The sequence below is a fragment of the Narcine bancroftii genome, chromosome 6, assembly GCF_036971445.1.
Source record: "Narcine bancroftii isolate sNarBan1 chromosome 6, sNarBan1.hap1, whole genome shotgun sequence".
Taxonomy (NCBI): Eukaryota; Metazoa; Chordata; class Chondrichthyes; order Torpediniformes; family Narcinidae; genus Narcine; species Narcine bancroftii.
Window position 1 is genome coordinate 52,174,232 of NC_091474.1, and position 20,800 is coordinate 52,195,031.

Below are 20,800 nucleotides of genomic sequence, written 5' to 3' on the forward strand. Positions count from 1 at the left end.
TCTATGAAAATTAAAATAAAATATTAAATAAAACATTTCCTGAAGCAGAAAGGAAATTACTTATCTCTGCCTTGCTGATCATTAAAGAGAAAGGTGTTTTTTTAATATTAATAATACATTTTTTGGTCAATGTTTGTGCATAGTTAAGTCAAGGTTTCGCTCTGGGGATGGCCATGTTTCGGAGGTTTTGATATTTACTGTTTACATACACAAAGGAGATAAGTTGGGCCTAGACCCGGGATTGAACAAAACTCCTCTCACTACCACTCAGCAAACAAACTCACCATTCTCTCTTCCCCCTCTCTCTTTTCCACTTCACTTCCCTTTTCCTTTTCCCCCTCTCTCTCCCCATTCTCTCTTTCCATTTCTCCCTCTCACCTCCTCTCCAGGCCCTTTTATAGAGAAAAAAAAGGCATCTTTCATCTGTCTTTTCATTGCTGCACTTGCCTCCACAAAAAGTTTGAAAGCAGCTGGACTGGGTAGAGATGGAGTGAAGTTGCTCCCCCTCCTGCGTAAAAGATTGCCGTCGTGCTGGCAGTATCGTTGCCCGGCTGTCACAGAGTGGCTGGTGGAGCTGTCAGGCTGCACGTTCACACTGCCACCCCGCTCCACTTCCTCACACCGCCACCCCCCCCCCCCCACTGCTCTGCTCTCTCAGGCTGCCCTGCTCCTTCACTCCCCCGCTCTGCTCCCTCAATCCCCCAGCTCTGCTCCCTCAATCCCCCCTGCTCCGCTCCCTCTCACTGCCCCCCTCACTCCACTCTCTAACACCACCCCCTTCCACTCCGCTCCCTCGTCGCCCCCCAACTCCTCTCCCTCACACTACCCCTTGCTCCACTCCCTCAAGCTGCCACTCGCTCCGCTCCCTCACACCAACCCCCTTGCTGTGCACCCTCATGCCACCTGTTCTCCCATAGTACCCCCCTCCCTCATGCTGCTCACTCTCTCTTGCTGCCCATTCCCTCAAACTGATCCCACCATGAAAGAGCAATCAGGCAGCAGGACAGTGAGTCAATGGGGCTGTCTGGCTGTGGGGTGATACAGCTGTCAGACAGCAGGGTGGGGAGCTGTCGAGCAGCAGGGTGTGGGGTATCAGGCAGCAGGGTGGGGGCTATCAGGCTGCGGAGTGACAGAGCTATCAGGTCCTGGGGTGGGGGGCTGTCAGGCAGTGGGTTGATGGGTCTGTCAAACAACGAGGTGATGGGACTGTCAGGCAGCTGGCTGGCAGGGCTGACAGGCAGCAGGGTGGGGGGCTGTCAAGCTGTGGGGTGACCAGTCTGTCAGGCAACAGGGTGATGGGTCTGTCAGGCAGCAGGGTGGGGAAGCAGCAGGGTGACAGGGCTGTCAGTCAGCAGGGTGGGGGATGACAGGCAGCAGGGTGGGAGGTTGTCACAGGCCAGCCACTGCTGTGCTACACATCCTGCTCCCTTTTGCCTTGGGAAGCCGGCGCACTGCTCTGGGATTGCGCGATCCACCTTTATCAACCTCTAGATAAAAGGTAAATTCGCCTTGTTTTTTTTTAAATCTTGAGCAAGCGATAATGCGGCTTTTGTGCATTAAAAACCCCTTCTGTCTTTGTCTGTTATCTATCTCTCTCTCTCTCTCTCTCTCACTATTTCTGTATTTATTGACCCACTTAGAGATGAGTCTGGAAGTTACTAAACCAAGCACAGCCAAGAGGAGAGAACAGATTTGAAATATACTAGTCTGAGCTGAAATTGCCCTTGACTGCCAAAGTCACATTTGAACTGATTGATCACATTAGGTGTATTTGGCACTATGGGCTTGTGGGTCGGAAGTGCCTGTTACCGAAAATTAATCAAGCGGTACTCCAAAGGTCAATTTTAATGAGAGGCTACAAATCTACTTCTCTGATAGGAATAATTCCCCTTCCCCTTTCCTTTATCTTTGTGAAGATTCCCAACATTGTTCCTTGAACAATTTGGTTGTGTTGTCCATGCATTCAAACAATAGTCTAAATATTAAAGTGACATAAACAACAGGATCTATAGTGGAGATCGAATCCTATTCATTTTCTCTCAAATTAATCTTCACAATAGTAAATCCCAAGGCAAAAGCAATAAATAAATTCTGGGAAAGATTTACAGTTTAATTTGAAATGTTGAAATGCATAAAAAGTCCTACTCACTGTCACTGAGAATACATCCTCTCCTTGAAATCACAGTAACTGGACCCCAAGTTCAGTATGCAGTGGGGGCAAATTTTGTCAGAATCTGGTGTAAATGAACCCAGGAGCTACCAGTATGTCAGATGGCCAATTATATATCAACTTCACTGGGAAGGACATTGGGAGATTGGGAAATCCTGCTGTGATTTTTTAAAAAACTTTTATGATTTTAATTTAGCAATACAGCACTGTAACAGATCCTTCTGGCCCATGAGACCATGCTGCCCAAATACATCAATTGACCTACAAACCCCATAGGGTTTTTGGAACATGGGAGAAAACCAGAGCACCCATTAAACCTGCGCAGACACGGGGAGACATGCAGACTTTGGGCGACATGGTTGGTGAAGCAGTTTCTGCAACACTGTTACAGCACTAGCAATCAGGACTGAGGTTCGAATCCCGCACTGTCTGCAGGGATTTTCCCCAGAGGTTCTGGTTTCCTCCCATCATTCTAAATGTACCGGGGTCTGGGCTAATTGGGTTTGATTAGACAGCACAGGCACATGGACTGAATGGCCTGTTACTGTGCTATATGTCTGAATTTAATTTTTAAAGCATTTAACAGACAGCACCGGATTCAAGCCTGGATTGCTGGGGCTGTGATAACACTATGCTAATCACTGCACTAACTGTGCCGTAGTGGTCAAAAAACATGCTGCTACTCAATGTCCAGGCTCACGTATACAGAAGGGACAGAGGACGGGGAATGAGGATGCCAACAGGAATCAGGCAAAGGGCAGAGCGGCTTTCAACTTTATTCTTTGATTTGCCAGCAAATTGATGAGAACTGAACAACCAGGTTCCAAAGTTAAACACCTCTGGGTGAGTGATGAGTTCATTCTGATGCCCCCACAGGTGGATGGAAGGATTTCACAGCACTGTCCAGCACCTACACTCCAAATGGTGAAAGTAGAGACATTATTTGTCTGTTGGCAAGGCCACACTTGGAGCACTATGTGTAGTTCTGGTCGCCCAGCTACAGGAAGGTTACTGATGAGTCAGAGGAAGTTGTGGTCAGGAGGAAGAGGTTGGGTGGGCTGGGTCTTGATTCGTGGTAGGCCGAGGGGTGAGGAGGTTTATAAAATCATGAGAGATATGGAATGCTCACGGTCTTTTTTCCCCAGGGGTAGATAAGTCTACAACTAAAGGGCTAAGATTGAAGGTGAGAGGGCACAGATTTAAGAGAGACCTGAGGGCAACTGAGATGGTGGTCTGCATCTGGAATGAGCTGTCAGTCAAAGCGATAAAAGTGGGTTCAAAGAGTATTGGACAAATGTATGGATAGGAAAAGGTGAAAAGCATAGGGATTAATTGCAGGCAAATGGGATGAGCCCAGAATCTAACTTGGATTCTTCAAAAATAGCATGGACAAGTTGGGCCAAAGGTCTTGTTCCATGCTGTATGACTCGATGCTCCCAAACTCAACCAGAGGAGTCTGTGAGGCCTTAAGGAGAGGTAAATGTGATGCATCTCTCTGCTGTAATACTTTTGACTACACTTCAAAAATAGTGAATAGGTTTCAGTGTGCAGAGATGTCATGAAAGAGTCAAAGCTCTTCTGAGTAAGTGCTTCACAGTGCTTTGTTCCAAATGATTTTGTTTAAGGACTTGTTGGCAGTGAAACAATGTTCTTGCAACTTATGAGCTGCTTGCTCTATGGGAGGGCATTCATCGCAATCTCCCCAAGAGACTCACCATCACCTTCTCAAGCAGAATCAATGATGGTCAAGAGACACAAACTCTCTCTCAGCTACACACAGTGCCCACAATTAAGAAAGTAGATCCACGCACAGAAAAGAAAGTGCAGAGTGAAAAATACTGAAAGGAGAAGTGAAAGAAGGCTTTCGCTCGGGAAGAAAGTAACACTACCAGTCTTCTTAATAAATGTGTAAGTTATCTGTAATCCCAGAAGTTGGGCAGTTGTCTTCTTCAGGCCAATGAATCGAGTGGCGACTTCAGCTCACGACCTCCGGCACTGGCACGGTAGGCAGCTTTTGCCTCAGTCCTGGGCGACTGTTTGCCAAATCTACAAAAGAGACAATCTGTGATGCGACTGCAATTCTTCCCGAGTCAAATGTTCTTCAATAATCGCTCTGCCTGTGGTGAGTGCTTTTGATACGTCTTCCCGAAAACAAAATGGTGTGGGCTGGAAATCACTGGGCAGCAGGTCAAACAGTGTCCTTTATATCGCAAACATGTTCGGACATCTGCCAATATTTGTCCACTCCTTGATGAAGGGCTCAAGCCTGAAATGTCGGTTCTGTATTTTTACCTTTGCAAATATAAAGGACACTGTTTGACCTGCTGAGTTTCTCCAGCACTGTGTTTTTACTTCAACCACAGTGTCTACAGATTTTCATCTTTCACTGGGTGGCACCCGGGTTTGAATCCGATGCTATCTGTAAGGTGTTTGTACATTTTTCCCATGTTTCCTCCAGGTGCTCCAGTTTCCACCCACCCTCCAAAACATACAAGGTTCAGAGGTTAATTGGGTGCAATTGGGTAGCACAGGTTAGAAGGGCCTTCGACCATGCTGTATCGTGAAAATCAAAATTAAAAGTTAGAATGAGTTTTTCAGCTTCCTCTCGTGTTGAGGGGACGATAAAAGGATGCGCAGAGAGCTCCATGGGAATTTTGTGGCAGTATTCCAGCCAGTTGTAATGATACTGTTGAGCCCTGCAAGGAAGCAGCGTGTTCCAATGGGAATTCTGTAGAATGCAATTAAAATGTGATCCGCCACCATTGTTTTAAACAGGAGAGAACAGAGGTTTGTCTGGTCGATCACTGTTTATTGATAATGCCACTATACTTGGGACCAGTCTGCTGAACTCAATCGAAGAAAGCCACAGCAGCACATACTGGAGAACCTCAGCAGTTCATGCAACATCTAGGAAGTAAAAGGCAGTCTTCTCTCTCTCTCTCTTTCTCTCTCTCACACACACACACACACACACACACACACACACACACACACACACACACACACACACAGACACACACACACACATGCACACTTGCACACACACTCACATGCACGCGCACACACACTCACAAACACATACACACTCATGTGCACACCCGCACATACATGGACACACACAAACACACACGTGCACACATGCATGCACACACACATACATTCACAATCTTTCTCTCACACTCACTTGCACTCTCCCACAGACACACCATCTATCTCTCACACACATCCATATATACACTCAGTCTCACACATGCTCTCTCTCTGAAACCCACACACAACCCACACCCATCCACACATACACCCACACACACATGCTCCCACATCCCCACACATATATGCCCACACACCCACATCCACATACACAAACACACTCTCTTTGTCTCCATCTTCCTCCCCCCCCCCACCTCCACCACCGCTTACTGGAGCACACAGGTAAATCAACTGCAATCTGCCTGGAGACTTAGACACTACTAATAACAGGCCTTGCTACAAATTATACGTCCCAATTATAGACTACAAATCAACGCTGATACAGTGCATATAATGGATGTTTCAGAATTGAACACAGGTTGTTAGACTGCTCTAACATTGAGTGATGTTGTTGATTTGCTGTCATCTTGTGATCTGCATTCTAAGACTCATGTCTCAATTGAGTGGCCATAAGAATGTGATGCATCAAAGCCAGACACTTCACTTCTAGGAGACAAGAGCAGTAATTTGTTTCTGAGAAACTGGTATCAGCAATGGAGCAGTAACCTCCCAGGTTAATCTCCATCACCCAACTTCAGTCACTGGTAATAGGGTATCTGGTCACCGTTGGTGCAGTCTTGCTGTCTATACCTGGAGTTTTGCATTCTGTTCTGTTTGCGTCATTGCAGGAAGGATGTAGATGGTTCAGCAAAGGTGCTGAGGAAATTTACCAGGACACTGCCTGTTTTGGAGAAAATGTCATATGGAGCAAGGCTTTTCTCTTTCAAGCAACAAAGAATGAGAGATGATTTAATAGACGTACAGTACAGGTCTGGTTTGACGTAAACTACCAGGAAATCCAGGAGCTGCCGGCAAAGAAGCAATCTGCCCACCAGACTCACCTTGCAAAGCCTTCCTGGCCAGAGAAAGAAACGAGCCTTCCGTCTCGCATGCAACCATCTTTAGCGCAAACTCTAGAAGATCCAAAATGAGTGGTGGACTAGCCTCATCAAACGAACCCAGCTTAGCGCTGACATTGGCGACTTCAGAGGGGCTGTGTACGGCCCCTCACCCCAAGTCCAAAGCCCTCTGCGCAGCTCAGACAGTGAAGTCCTCCTCAGAGACAAGATCTCCATCCTCAATCGATGGTCAGAACACTTCCAATCTCTTTTCAGTGCCAACCGCTCAGTCCAAGAATCTGCCCTGCTCCAGCTCCCTCAACAGCCCTTGAGTCTAGACCTGGATGAGGTCCTTACCCGGGAAGAGACATATAAGGCAATTGAACAACTGAAAAGTGGCAAAGCAGCAGGTACGGATGGAATCCCCCCCCAGAGGTCTGGAAGGCAGACGGCAAAACTCTGCATACCAAACTGCATGAGTTTTTCATGCTCTGCTGGTACCAAGGAAAGCTGCCTCAGGACCTTTGTGATGCCACCATCATCACCCTGTACAAAAACAAAGGCGAGAAATCAGACTGCTCAAACTACAGGGGAATCACGCTGCTCTCCATTGCAGGCAAAATCTTCGCTAGGATTCTCCTAAATAGAATAATACCTAGTGTCACAGAAAATGTTCTCCCAGAATCACAGTGCGGCTTTCGCGCAAACAGAGGAACTACTGACATGGTCTTTGCCCTCAGACAGCTCCAAGAAAAGTGCAGAGAACAAAACAAAGGACTCTACAACACCTTTGTTGACCTCACCAAAGCCTTCGACACCGTGAGCAGGAAAGGACTTTGACAAATACTAGAGCGCCCCGGATGCTCCCCCAAGTTCATCAACATGGTTATCCAACTGCACGAAAACCAACAAGGTCGGGTCAGATACAGCAATGAGGTCTCCAAACCCTTCTCCATTGACAACGGCGTGAAGCAAGCCTGTGTCCTCGCACCAACCCTCTTTACTATCAACTTCAGCATGATGCTGAAATAAGCCATGAAAGACCTCAACAATGAAGATGCTGTTTACATCTGGTACCTCACAGATGGCAGTCTCTTCAATCTGAGGCTCCTGCAAGTTCACACCAAGACACAAGAGCAACTTGTCCGTGAACTACTCTTTGCAGACGATGCCGCTTTAGTTGCCCATTCAGAGCGAGCTCTCCAGCACATGACGTCCTGTTTTGCGAAAACTGCCAAAATATTTGGCCTGGAAGTCAGCCTGAAGAAAACTGAGGTCCTCCATCAGCCAGCACCCCCACATCTCCATCGGGCACACAGAACTCAAAACAGTCAACCAGTTTACCTACCTCGGCTGCACCATTTCATCTGATGCAAGGATTGACAACGAGATAGACAACAGACTTGCCAAGGCAAATAGCGCCTTTGGAAGACTACACAAAAGAGTCTGGAAAAACAACCACCTGAAGAAACACACAAAGATCAGTGTGTACAGAGCCATTGTCATACCCACGCTCCTGTTCGGCTCCGAATCATGGGTCCTCTACCGGCATCACCTACGGCTCCGAGAACGCTTCCATCAGCGCTGTCTCTGCTCCATCCTCAACATTCATTGGAATGACTTCATCACCAACATCGCAGTACTCGAGCTGGCGGAATCCACAAGCACCGAATCCACGCTGCTGAAGACCCAACTGCGCTGGGTAGGTCATGTCTCCAGAATGGAGGACCATCGCCTTCCCAAGATCGTGTTATATGGCGAGCTCTCCACTGGCCACCGAGACGGACGTGCACCAAAGAAGAGGTACAAGGACTGCTTAAAGAAATCTCTTGGTGCCTGCCACATTGACCACCGCCAGTGGGCTGATATCGCCTCCAACCGTGCATCTTGGCGCCTCACAGTTCGGTGGGCAGCAACCTCCTTTGAAGAAGACCGCAGAGCCTACCTCACTGACAAAAGATAAAGGAGGAAAAACCCAACACCCAACCCCAACCAACCAATTTTCCCTTGCAACTACTGGAAGCATGCCTGCCTGTCCCGCATCGGACTTGTCAGTCATCAACAAGCCTGCAGCAGACGTGGACGTACCCCTCCATAAATCTTCATCCGCGAAGCCAAGCCAAAGAAAGAAAAGAAAGTACGCTCCACAATGTTTGGGACAAAGACACCTTTTTTCCGTTATTTGCCCCTGTGCTCTATAGTTTTAAATTTGTAATTAAACAATTTACATGTGATTAAAGTGCACGTTCGAGATTTTAATCTTTTTTTTAATCAGGACATTTTTTGGTATTCTGTTTGGTTTGACCATATAGAAATTACAGCATATTTTATACATTGTCCCCTCATTTAAGGGCACCATAATATTTGGGACACAGCAATGGTATGTACAGTATATTGGTCATGTTTAGTACATATTCCTTGCCTGCAATGACTGCATGAAGTCTGTGATTCATAGACATCACCAGGCGCTGAGTATCTTCCCTGGTGATGCTCTCCAAGCCTCTACTGCAGCCATTTTCAGCTTCTGCTAGTTTTGGGAGCTTGTCCCCTTACGTTTTCTCTTCAGTATATGAAAGGCCCTGCTCAATTGGATTTGGAATGGGTGATTGACTTGGCCATTCAAAACATGCCCCATTTTTAGCTTTGAAAAGCTCCTTTGTTGCTTTAACAGTATGTTTGGGCTCATTGTCTTGCAGTAGGATGAAGGGCCATCCAATCAGTTTGGTCACACTTGAGCAGATAAGATGTCTCTGTGCACCTCAGAATTCATTTTGCTGCTGCCATTAGCAGTTACATCAGCAATGAAGATACCTGTGGCTGCCGTAAATGCCCAGGCTATAGCACCTCTACCACCATGTTTCACAGATGAGCTGGTATGGGTTGAATCTTGGGCAGTTCTTTTATGCCTCCGCACTTTGATCTTGCATCATTTTGATACAGGTTCATCTTGGTTTCATCTGTCCACAAGACCTTTTTCCAGAATTATGCAGGCTCTTGGCAAATGTAATCTGGCCAACCTGTTTCTGTGGCTCACTAGTGGTTTGCATCTGGCTGTGTAGCCTCGGTATTTCTGTTCATAAAGTCTTCTGTGGACAATCGTCATTGACACATCCACTCCTTCCTCCTGAAGAGTATTTCTGATCTGTCAGACAGGCGTTTGGGGATTTTTCTTCATTATGATGAGAATTCTTCTATCATCAGTAGAGGAGGTCTTCCTTTGAATACCAGTCCCTTTGCGATTACTGAGCTCACCCGGACACTCTTTCTTCTTAATGATGTTCCAAACTTTGATTTTGATAATCTGAAGGTTTGGGTGATGTCTCTTACTGTTTTATTCTGTTTTTCAGCCTCATAATGGCTTATTTGACTTTCATTGGCGCAACTCTGGTCCTCGTGTTGAAAAATGCCAACTACAGACTCCAAAGGTGAATAGAAGCTTTGAAGCAAGCCCTGCTCTCTTATACCTGCACCAGTGAAGCAATTAAACATACATGAGTCCTCACAAACACCTGTGAAGCCAAATGTCCCAAACATTACGGTGCCCTGAAATGAGGGGACTATGTATAAAAATTGCTATAATTTCTATGTGGTCAAAGTAAAATGTATGCAAATAACCCTGAAAATCACGTGAATTATTTGATTACAAATTTAAACTGTAGAGCACAGGGGCAAATAAAGGAAAAAGTGTCTTTGTCCCAATCATTATGGAGGGCCCTGTATGTGATTTTGAGAGGGGTTTAGGGAGGGTGGACAGACAGCACCATTTTCTTAGGGCAACAACAGCAAACACCAGGTAAGGTAAGTGGTGGAACGTTTTGGGGAGATGACAAAGGTAAGTTTTTTTACACGTAAGAGGTGGGAACCATTACTGGGGGTGATGGTGGAGGTTGATACAATAAGAGCCTACTAAAGACTAATGGATAAGCTCAGGGATGTAACAACAAAAATAGAGGGTTATGGGTGTGAAGGATGGAGGGTTAGATTGTTGTGGAGTAAGTTTACATTGGTCGGCACCACATCATGGGCTGAAGGGCCTAACCTGTGTTGTAAGGTTCTGTGTTCAATATAAATTGGCCACTACATTTTCTGTTCAACACTTCCATGAGAAGCATCTTTTTCATTCCATTTCCGTGCATGCGACAATAATTAGCAATAGGTGCAAATGCATCAAAATTCTTACTTGCTGCAGCTGGACAGGTACTTTGTATTAAAATAAAATGAACTACAAGTGTGTACAATAAATTAATATACAGAATGAATATAAAAAATAGATGGATAAAGAAGTTCTTTCATGTGGGCCAGTCATCTCAGGCTATAGAACCATAGAACATTACAGCACAGAAACAAGCCCTTCAGCCCTTCTTGTCTGTGCCAAACTATTTTTCTGCCTAGTCCCACTGACCCACTCCCAGACCATAGCCCTCCATACCCCTCCCATCCATGAACCTGTCCAAATTCTTCTTAAATGTTAAAATTGAGCCCTCACTTCAGCTGGCAGCTTGTTCCATACCCCCACCACTCCCTGTGTGAAGAAGTTCCCCCTTATGTTCCCATAAAATTTTTCCCCTTTCACCCTTAACCAATGTCCTCTAGTTTGTAACTCACCTACCCTCAGTGGAAAAAAGGCTATTTCCATTTACTCTGTCTATCCCCCTCATAATTTTTAATACCTCTATCAAATCTCCCCTCATTATTCTACACTCCAGGGAATAAAGTCTTAACTTGTTTAACCTTTCCCTGTAACTCAGTTCCTGAAGTCCAGACTACATACTAGTAAATTTTCTCTGTACTTTTTCAATCTTATTGATATCTTTCCTGTAGTTAGATGACCAGAATTGCACACAGTTTTCCAAATTTTGCCTCACCAATGTCTAATACAACTTTACCACAACATCCCAGCTCCTATATTTAATACTTTAATTTATGAAGATCAATGTGCCAAAAGCTCTCTTTACAACCCTATCCACCTGTGATGCCACTTCCAGGGAATTATGTATCTGTTTTCCCAGATCCCTCTGTGCTACCACACTCCCAAATGCTCTACCACTTACCGTGTGTGTCCTTTCTTGGTTTGTCCTTCTAAAATGAAACACCTCACACTTGTCTGCATTAAGTTCCATCGGCCATTTTTCAGCCTAATTTTCTAGCTGTTCCAGATCCCTCTGAAATCTTTGAAAACCTTCTTCGCTGTCCACAACACCTCTAATTTGAAACCTTACTGATCCAATTTCCCACATTATCATCCAGATCACTGATATAGATGACAAACAGCAATGGTCCCAGAACCGATCCCTGAGGCAAATCACTAGACCAGGCCTCCAGTCTGAGAAACAAATCATTCACCTCTACTCTCTGCCTTCTCCCGTCCAGCCATTTTCAAATCCAGTTCATTACTTCACCAAGCGTATGAACCTTCCTGACTATCCTTTGGGCAAGTTTCCTCATATTGTGTGTTGGATGATGAGTCTAGTTTGGTCTCTCAATCTAAGAAATGATATACCAAAGATATGTACATTATACATGTGTATATAACAATAAACTCTCATTTATACCCTCTCACAGAGAGAGCAATGTGAAGATTTACCAGAATGGCGAACAGGATGGTGGAGGTAAACAGAGTGACCGAAAAGGCTGCAGATACTGGACGACTGGAGCAAAGTACAAATTGCTGGACAAACTCAGCAGGTAGGGCAGCATCCGTGGAGAGCAAGAGACAGTTGATGTTTCAGGCCGAAACCCTTCATTGGGATATTCAGTTGTCGGGAACATTATCAGGGAGATAAAAGCAGGGCACGTGGAGAAGAGTGACAGAAATGACCAATATCATCATGGATTGGCGAAAGGCAAATCATGATTATCAAGTCTGCTGGAATTGTTTGGAGATTTGTTGGTAACGGGCAGAATAGTTGAGATGGAAACAGAGGATGCAATTTATCTGGACTTACAGGAAGCTATTGATAAAGTCCTAGACATGGATGAAAAAATCTGGTCAACTGGAAACATAGGATAGGAATAAGAAAGTCTTCCACTGGCAGGAATTTCCAGTGCAGAGTTTCTCATTGGGTGCTGCAGGGATCAGTGTGTGCCAATGTGCTGGTCTAGAAACACCCAGGTCCTGATGGGAAGAGAGATGGAGGAGTAAAAGAGAAGAAGGTGTGTCAGAGAGTAAGTTGATCGGATGAGAGGGAGCCTGGGTCTGGCACACAGCAGTCTTCCCAGAAATACAAAACTGCAAGGAGTTAGTGACATCTTGCTGATGTAACAGAAAGTGACGTGGAACTAAAATCAACTTCTGTGCCATACAGCTGATTTCAGAGAACCTAAAAACCAATCATTACTTTTATAGCTGTTAACACTTGTCTAGAAATCCACTGGTCTTGAACAGAGAGTCAATAAACTATTGGTTCCGTGTAAATGTGGTTGAAAAGAACTCTGTCAACTTGTGTTGGAATCCACTGATAAAGAAATGTATTACTGTCTTTACACAAATTTGGATTGAGCTGTTTGAACAACACCTTTCTGAATACTGTTTCAGTAACAATGTCCCTTCCCACTGCCACGTCTTTTTTCTTTGGCTTGGCTTCGCAGATGAAGATTTATGGAGGGGGTAAAAAGTCCACGTCAGCTGCAAGCTCGTTTGTGGCTGACAAGTCCGATGCGGGACAGGCAGACACGGTTGCAGCGGCTGCAGGGGAAAATTGGTTGGTTGGGGTTGGGTGTTGGGTTTTTCCTCCTTTGCCTTTTGTCAGTGAGGTGGGCTCTGCGGTCTTCTTCAAAGGAGGTTGCTGCCCGCCAAACTGTGAGGCGCCAAGATGCATGGTTTGAGGCGATATCAGCCCACTGGCGGTGGTCAATGTGGCAGGCACCAAGAGATTTCTTTAGGCAGTCCTTGTACCTTTTCTTTGGTGCACCTCTGTCACGGTGGCCAGTGGAGAGCTCGCCATATAACACGATCTTGGGAAGGCGATGGTCCTCCATTCTGGAGACGTGACCCACCCAGCATAGCTGGATCTTCAGCAGCATGGACTCGATGCTGTCGACCTCTGCCATCTCGAGTACTTCGACGTTAGGGATGAAAGCGCTCCAATGGATGTTGAGGATGGAGCGGAGACAACACTGGTGGAAGCGTTCTAGGAGCCGTAAGTGATGCCGGTAGAGGACCCATGATTCGGAGCCGAACAGGAGTGTGGGTATGACAACGGCTCTGTATACGCTTATCTTTGTGAGGTTTTTCAGTTGGTTGTTTTTCCAGACTCTTTTGTGTAGTCTTCCAAAGGCGCTATTTGCCTTGGCGAGTCTGTTGTCTATCTCATTGTCGATCCTTGCATCTGATGAAATGGTGCAGCCGAGATAGGAAAACTGGTTGACCGTTTTGAGTTTTGTGTGCCCAATGGAGATGTGGGGGGGGGGGCTGGTAGTCATGGTGGGGAGCTGGCTGATGGAGGACCTCAGTTTTCTTCAGGCTGACTTCCAGGCCAAACATTTTGGCAGTTTCCGCAAAGCAGGACGTCAAGCGCTGAAGAGCTGGCTCTGAATGGGCAACTAAAGCGGCATCGTCTGCAAAGAGTAGTTCACGGACAAGTTTCTCTTGTGTCTTGGTGTGAGCTTGCAGGCGCCTCAGATTGAAGAGACTGCCATCCGTGCGGTACCGGATGTAAACAGCGTCTTCATTGTTGGGGTCTTTCATGGCTTGGTTCAGCATCATGCTGAAGAAAATTGAAAAGAGGGTTGGTGCGAGAACACAGCCTTGTTTAACGCCATTGTTAATGGAGAAGGGTTCAGAGAGCTCATTGCTGTATCTGACCCGACCTTGTTGGTTTTCGTGCAGTTGGATAATCATGTTGAGGAACTTTGGGGGACATCCGATGCGCTCTAGTATTTGCCAAAGCCCTTTCCTGCTCATGGTGTCGAAGGCTTTGGTGAGGTCAACAAAGGTGTTGTAGAGTCCTTTGTTTTGTTCTCTGCACTTTTCTTGGAGCTGTCTGAGGGCAAAGACCATGTCAGTAGTTCCTCTGTTTGCGCGAAAGCCGCACTGTGATTCTGGGAGAACATTTTCTGTGACACTAGGTATTATTCTATTTAGGAGAATCCTAGCGAAGATTTTGCCTGCAATGGAGAGCAGCGTGATTCCCCTGTAGTTTGATCAGTCTGATTTCTCGCCTTTGTTTTTGTACAGGGTGATGATGGTGGCATCACAAAGGTCCTGAGGCAGTTTTCCTTGGTCCCAACAAAGCTTGAAAAACTCATGCAGTTTGGCATGCAGAGTTTTGCCGCCAGCCTTCCAGACCTCTGGGGGGATTCCATCCATACCTGGTGCTTTGCCACTTTTCAGTTGTTCAATTGCCTTATATGTCTCATCCTGGGTGAGGACCTCATCCAGCTCTAGCCTTAGGGGCTGTTGAGGGAGCTGGAGCAGGGCGGAATCTTGGACTGAGCAGTTGGCACTGAAAAGAGATTGGAAGTGTTCTGACCATCGGTTGAGGATGCAGGTCTTGTCGCTGAGGAGGACTTTGCCATCTGAGCTGCGCAGCGGGCTTTGGACTTGGGGTGAGGGGCCGTACACAGCATTTAGAGCCTCGTAGAAACCCCTGAAGTCGCCAATGTCCGCGCTGAGCTGGGTTCGTTTGGCGAGGCTAGTCCACCACTCATTTTGGATCTCCCGGAGTTTGCGCTGAAGATGGCTGTATGCGCGACGGAAGGCTTGTTTCTTCTCTGGACAGGACGGCTTTGTAAGGTGAGTCTGGTGGGCAGCTCGCTTCTTTGCCAGCTGCTTGTCATTACAAACACCCTTTTTCAGCAGAGGGACAGCCTTAAGACTACCTGGATGCATCCCCGATCCAAGCACTGGCACCTCCTGGACTACATCCTGGTGCGAGAAAGTGACAAACGAGATGTGCTCCACACCAGGGTCATGCCCAGCGCGGAATGCCACACTGACCACCGGCTGGTTCGCTGCAAGCTCAACCTTCACTTCAAGCCAAAGCCCAGGAATAATAAAGCCCCCAGAAAGAGGTTCAATGTTGGAAACCTGCAGTCAGACGAAGCGAGAGGAAACTTCCAGGCAAACCTCAAAGCAAAGCTCGACGATGCAACCCGCCTCACGGACCCATCCCCTGAAACCCTCTGGGATCAGTTGAAGACTACCATACTGCAATCCACTGAAGAGGTACTGGGCTTCTCCTCCAGGAAAAACAAGGACTGGTTCGACGAAAACAGCCAGGAAATCCAGGACCTGCTGGCACTGCCACGTAATCATGCTTCATTTGCAGAAATGTTGCTGTCATGCAGTTCAATATTTCTGCCTTGACAGCAAGGGCTGAGATTTTTGCTGGGCAATATCAGTAAGGGAACATTGCTTCTCATTGCCAGCGAGTAATCTGGCCAGCAGCTGGTAACTAGAAGGATCCCCTATTTTCATTGCAATTTGCATTGGTCCTCCGTAATCAGCAATTCACTGAACCTCCTCATGAAATGTCTGTTGTTGCACATTAAACGGCGATCAAGATTGCGACAGAAAATTGGAATGAGTGCCAGCACGCTGATAAAGGGGCAGCAGGAAGTCACCTGTTTCCAGTTGCAGATAGAACACTCCAATCCCTGGGGATGAGTTGTGTTCAGTAGGAAAGCAGTCACTGTCCCAATTAAGGGTGGCCCAGTGGAAACGGCATAAAGGGCTTCAGCCTATGATGTTGCCGACCTTGGTAAACCTATTCCATAAACCTCTATTTTTCTTACATCCATGTGCCCTGTCCAAGAGCCTTTTCAATGTTCCTATAGTTCCAGCCTCCACCATCACCTCTGACAATGCATTCCAGGCATCCACCACTCTCCGTGTGTAAAAAAAAATGACCCCTGATGACTCCTCTAAACTTTCTACCAGATGTCCTCTGGCATTTGCTACTGTTGCCCAGGAAACAGATGCTGGCTGCCCACCCTATCCACACCTCTCATAATCTTGGAGACCTCTATTCAGTCACTTTTCATTCTTCATCTCCAATCCAGGAAACATCCTGGTAAATCTCCACTGCACACTCTCCAAAGCTTCCACGTTCTTCCTGTAATGAGGTGACCAGAACTAATAAATTTGTTTTACATTAAATTCCTTCACATTGCATGTAAAAATGTGGCATTAATTATTTAAAGGTATTTCTCATCCATCACCTGCAAAAGCCTTGAGGTTCCACCAAAACCCAGATCCAGTAGCAGCCTGACTTCAGCCACAAGGTACTTCTACAGGGCGCCACACTTCGGACTGAGTTCGCAGTACCTTGAGTTTGGAAGTTCTCAGACTACTGGTTTCCTGTGCTGCTCTACCCCTTGCTCCATTTGCATAAGGCAGGCAAGAAAGGAGCAAAGGGGGGCAATTCCAAAAGAGGGAAGTGGAAATGGGTTATGGAATGGATTAACAATACCTGCCTCAAGTTTGGACAGGTTAGTGCAAACTTGAGGCAGATATTGTGTTCGGGGTCCACTCCAATGGAACACTGGATTGATATGATTCAGCTCACGACCGGGCCTGATTGTGGAGTTTACATCCACAATCCACTTGGCTTTCTCTTCTTTTTAATTCTCCTTTCATTGGGTACATTTGCAAAGTGTTCAGTACATGGAAATCTGCCCGTCAGAATTAAGTTAATTATTACTTTGTAATGATATACTCGTTTGAACAAACACTGATTGATGAGTAGCACCATGTCTTAGACTGGTTCTATCTTTTCAATGCCATCATGTCCGAGTCAGCGACTTCGAGGCACTTATTAGTCGAATTCTTTCCTTAACTCTTCAATGTGGGGATAAAAAAGCAGTACTTTTCCTTGGGTGCAGTAGATCAGGTTGGCATTTCACTCAACCCTGAAGCTCTTCTAATTCACAACCATTTGTCTCCCTGGGGTTTGGCAGAGCTTGCCTTGTGGAGCCTTATTTTACAAAACCACCCAGAATATCAAAGTCACCAATGCAAATTTCCAGTCTATGCTGAGTTAGGTGTTTATAACAAGAGTTGGTGCATGGATTAGTTAGTATGGGACTCCTGTACTAATGGCATATGCACCAACCTACCTCTTCTGGATGTTTGTCCTACCCTTGTTCATTTGGTGCTACCATTCACAGGGTGGATCCCATCCTTATACACTGAACTTCCTTTCTTCCTCTGATAGCTCAGTGGTTAGAGAACTGGTCTTGCAAACTAGGGGTCACGAGTTCATTCCTCACTGGGGCATCCCCACCTGTGAGGGGCGCTGGATAAAGTGGCAACTCTCTGTTTTCCTTATGTTCGACAAAGTTCAAAAGTTTCATGTATGTTACATTCTAAAGGTAATATTATGTGGCAATAATGGAACCTTTACCCTTTACCCTTTACCTTTACTCCCTGGGAACCCACCATTCAAAGTGTGTGTCCGACTCTGGTGCACCATGGCCCCTCTGTTCCTAAACATTCCCTGGGTGCACCACACGTAGGCTATCCTTGTACAGCGAGATCTTTCAATATTCCTAGGCCTTCCATTCATGGAGTATGTCCTACTCTTGAACAGAAAGGTCCATCTATTCTTCAACTGTCTGATTTCAACTGAATTGCTTTTCCTTACCTTTGGCAAATAATAAAGATTTTCATTTGTATAGTCCCTTTTGGATGACCCAGGAAAATAAAACTCTGACAAGACAGAGATTGTTGTAATGGAAGAAACATGCCAAGCCAATATACACGCACCAAGCTCCCACAATGAAATGAATGATCAGGTCATATTTTTAATGTCAGCTGAAGGACCAACATTCAACAAGCCTGCTACTTTTCTACTAACTAGAACATAGCTGACAGGAGCTGTAGGGCCTTGACTTAATGCCTCATCCATGAGATGGACTGGAGTGCCAGCTTATATGTGTATGTATATATCTATATCTGTTTTTTTTTCTTTGGCTTGGCTTCGCGGACGAAGATTTATGGAGGGGGTAAAAGTCCACGTCAGCTGCAGGCTCGTTTGTGGCTGACAAGTCCGATGCGGGACAGGCAGACACGGTTGCAGCGGCTGCAGGGGAAAATTGGTTGGTTGGGGTTGGGTGTTGGGTTTTTCCTCCTTTGTCTTTTGTCAGTGAGGTGGGATCTGCGGTCTTCTTCAAAGGAGGTTGCTGCCCGCCAAACTGTGAGGCGCCAAGATGCACGGTTTGAGGCGATATCAGCCCACTGGCGGTGGTCAATGTGGCAGGCACCAAGAGATTTCTTTAGGCAGTCCTTGTACCTTTTCTTTGGTGCACCTCTGTCACGGTGGCCAGTGGAGAGCTCGCCATATAACACGATCTTGGGAAGGCGATGGTCCTCCATTCTGGAGATGTGACCCACCCAGCGCAGCTGGATCTTCAGCAGCGTGGACTCGATGCTGTCGACCTCTGCCATCTCGAGTACTTCGACGTTAGGGATGAAAGCGCTCCAATGGATGTTGAGGATGGAGCGGAGACAACGCTGGTGGAAGCGTTCTAGGAGCCGTAGGTGATGCCGGTAGAGGACCCATGATTCGGAGCCGAACAGGAGTGTGGGTATGACAACGGCTCTGTACACGCTGATCTTTATGTGTTTCTTCAGGTGGTTGTTTTTCCAGACTCTTTTGTGTAGTCTTCCAAAGGCGCTATTTGCCTTGGCGAGTCTGTTGTCTATCTCTTTGTCGATCCTTGCATCTGATGAAATGGTGCAGCCGAGATAGGTAAACTGGTTGACCGTTTTGAGTTTTGTGTGCCCAATGGAGATGTGGGGGAGGGCTGGTAGTCATGGTGGGGAGCTGGCTGATGGAGGACCTCAGTTTTCTTCAGGCTGACTTCCAGGCCAAACATTTTGGCAGTTTCCGCAAAGCAGGGCGTCAAGCGCTGAAGAGCTGGCTCTGAATGGGCAACTAAAGCGGCATCGTCTGCAAAGAGTAGTTCACGGACAAGTTTCTCTTGTGTCTTGGTGTGAGCTTGCAGGCGCCTCAGATTGAAGAGACTGCCATCCGTGCAGTACCGGATGTAAACAGCGTCTTCATTGTTGACGTCTTTCATGGCTTATTTCAGCATCATACTGAAGAAGATAGTAAAAAGGGTTGGTGCAAGGACGCAGCCTTGCTTCACGCCGTTGTCAATGGAGAAAGGTTCAGAGAGCTCATTGCTGTATCTGACCCGACCTTGTTGGTTTTCGTGCAGTTGGATCTATAGATATCTAAATCTATAGATATATCTATATATATACTCTGCTGGTTTAAGTCTCATAGCCATGCACAGACTCCAAACCAATTGTCCTGTCCACTGAGCCACAGATGACTCAGGTGTCAAGCTGCTTCAGGCACATTTTGCCCCTGGGCCATTCAACATGTATGGTTCATTGAACAACTCCACCCCCGTTCACTGCTTTTACATCACCTCCAGTCTTCCCGACCCTCTACCCCCTCTTCCACAAGTTTCGAGACAGGTGAGCAGATGAGCCAAAGTTTTCTGGGGAGATGAAGGGTATCAGGTTTCTTGCTGCTGTCTAGTTCCCTGTGCTGAAGGTGAAAAAGTTGGGTCATACTGTGATCCCTCTTGAGCCGCCACCTGGGCTGGCACTTTGCACAACTGGCAAGGAGCCAGGATTGTCAGTGACTACATCAGGCAGACATACAGTGCTCCAGGACACAAAGCAAAGGGAATGGGTGGGAGAGTTAAACAAGAAAGTTGGGGTAGAGTGCAATACACAAACATGCTGGAGAAAGTCAGCAGATCACGCACCATCCACAGGAGGTAGAGTAACCAATGTTTCGGGCCTGAGCCCTTCATCTTGAAACACTAATTAGCTTTTGCTCTTGACCCCAGCATCTGCAGATTTTCTTGTTCGTCTTCTGAAGCCAAAACAAGTAAACAAAGCAGGTTTCCTCCCTTAAAGGACCAGATGAGTTATTTTGACAAGTATCAATTTCTTTGGGACAGTTTTATATTAGCTTCCCACTTTTGAGTTCTTTTTTCCATAGCACAGTATAAATGTGTTGTCTGCCTGGATGAGGCAGCCATCATACTGCTGTTCTCAGGACCCAACAAAGTGTTCTTCACATTGCCTGAAGTTTTCATGCTGTGAAATGGGATTGAACGCCATCATTTTCTTTGTCCTCAGCTCGGGGTCATGAGAGGCAAACAACCAAATACACTGTGGTACATCACTCGACCAACAGGGGGCCTAGAGACACAGCACCTGGCCTAATGACATCCGACCACCAGGTGGGCCCAGAGCGCCCATGGTATAAAGCCGAGGTCCTGACCATGTGCTCTCTCTTTCTCCCTGGGGATCACACTGTAAGCACAGCTAGCAGCCAACTAGAGATTTATGTGAGTGGAATAAAGCTGTGTTTCCCCAAACAGTATTGTCCCTGTTTAGGGTGCAGCCTGCCACAATTTATTCCACTCACATAAATCTCTAGTTGGCTGGTACCTCTGGGGAGAGGAAGAGAGAGAGAGAGAGAGAGAGAGAGAGAGAGAGAGAGAGAGAGAGAGAGATACCATGGGCCCTCTGGTGGTTGGATGTCATTAGGCTGGGTGTCGTGTCTCTAGGCCC

At 46.5% G+C, this 20,800-nt stretch overlaps 1 protein-coding gene across 1 annotated transcript in view; it reads right to left on the reverse strand.

Moving 5' to 3' along the window:
* Positions 1–897: 897 nt before the first annotated feature.
* The window catches only part of LOC138736089 (protein spinster homolog 1-like), a 374,628-nt gene continuing 354,725 nt past the window's right edge, over positions 898–20,800 (reverse strand). The window contains exon 12 of the mRNA XM_069884987.1: positions 898–4,216. Coding sequence (XP_069741088.1) covers positions 4,146–4,216 — 71 coding nt within the window. The 3' untranslated portion in view covers positions 898–4,145. The remainder of the gene's footprint in view (positions 4,217–20,800) is intronic.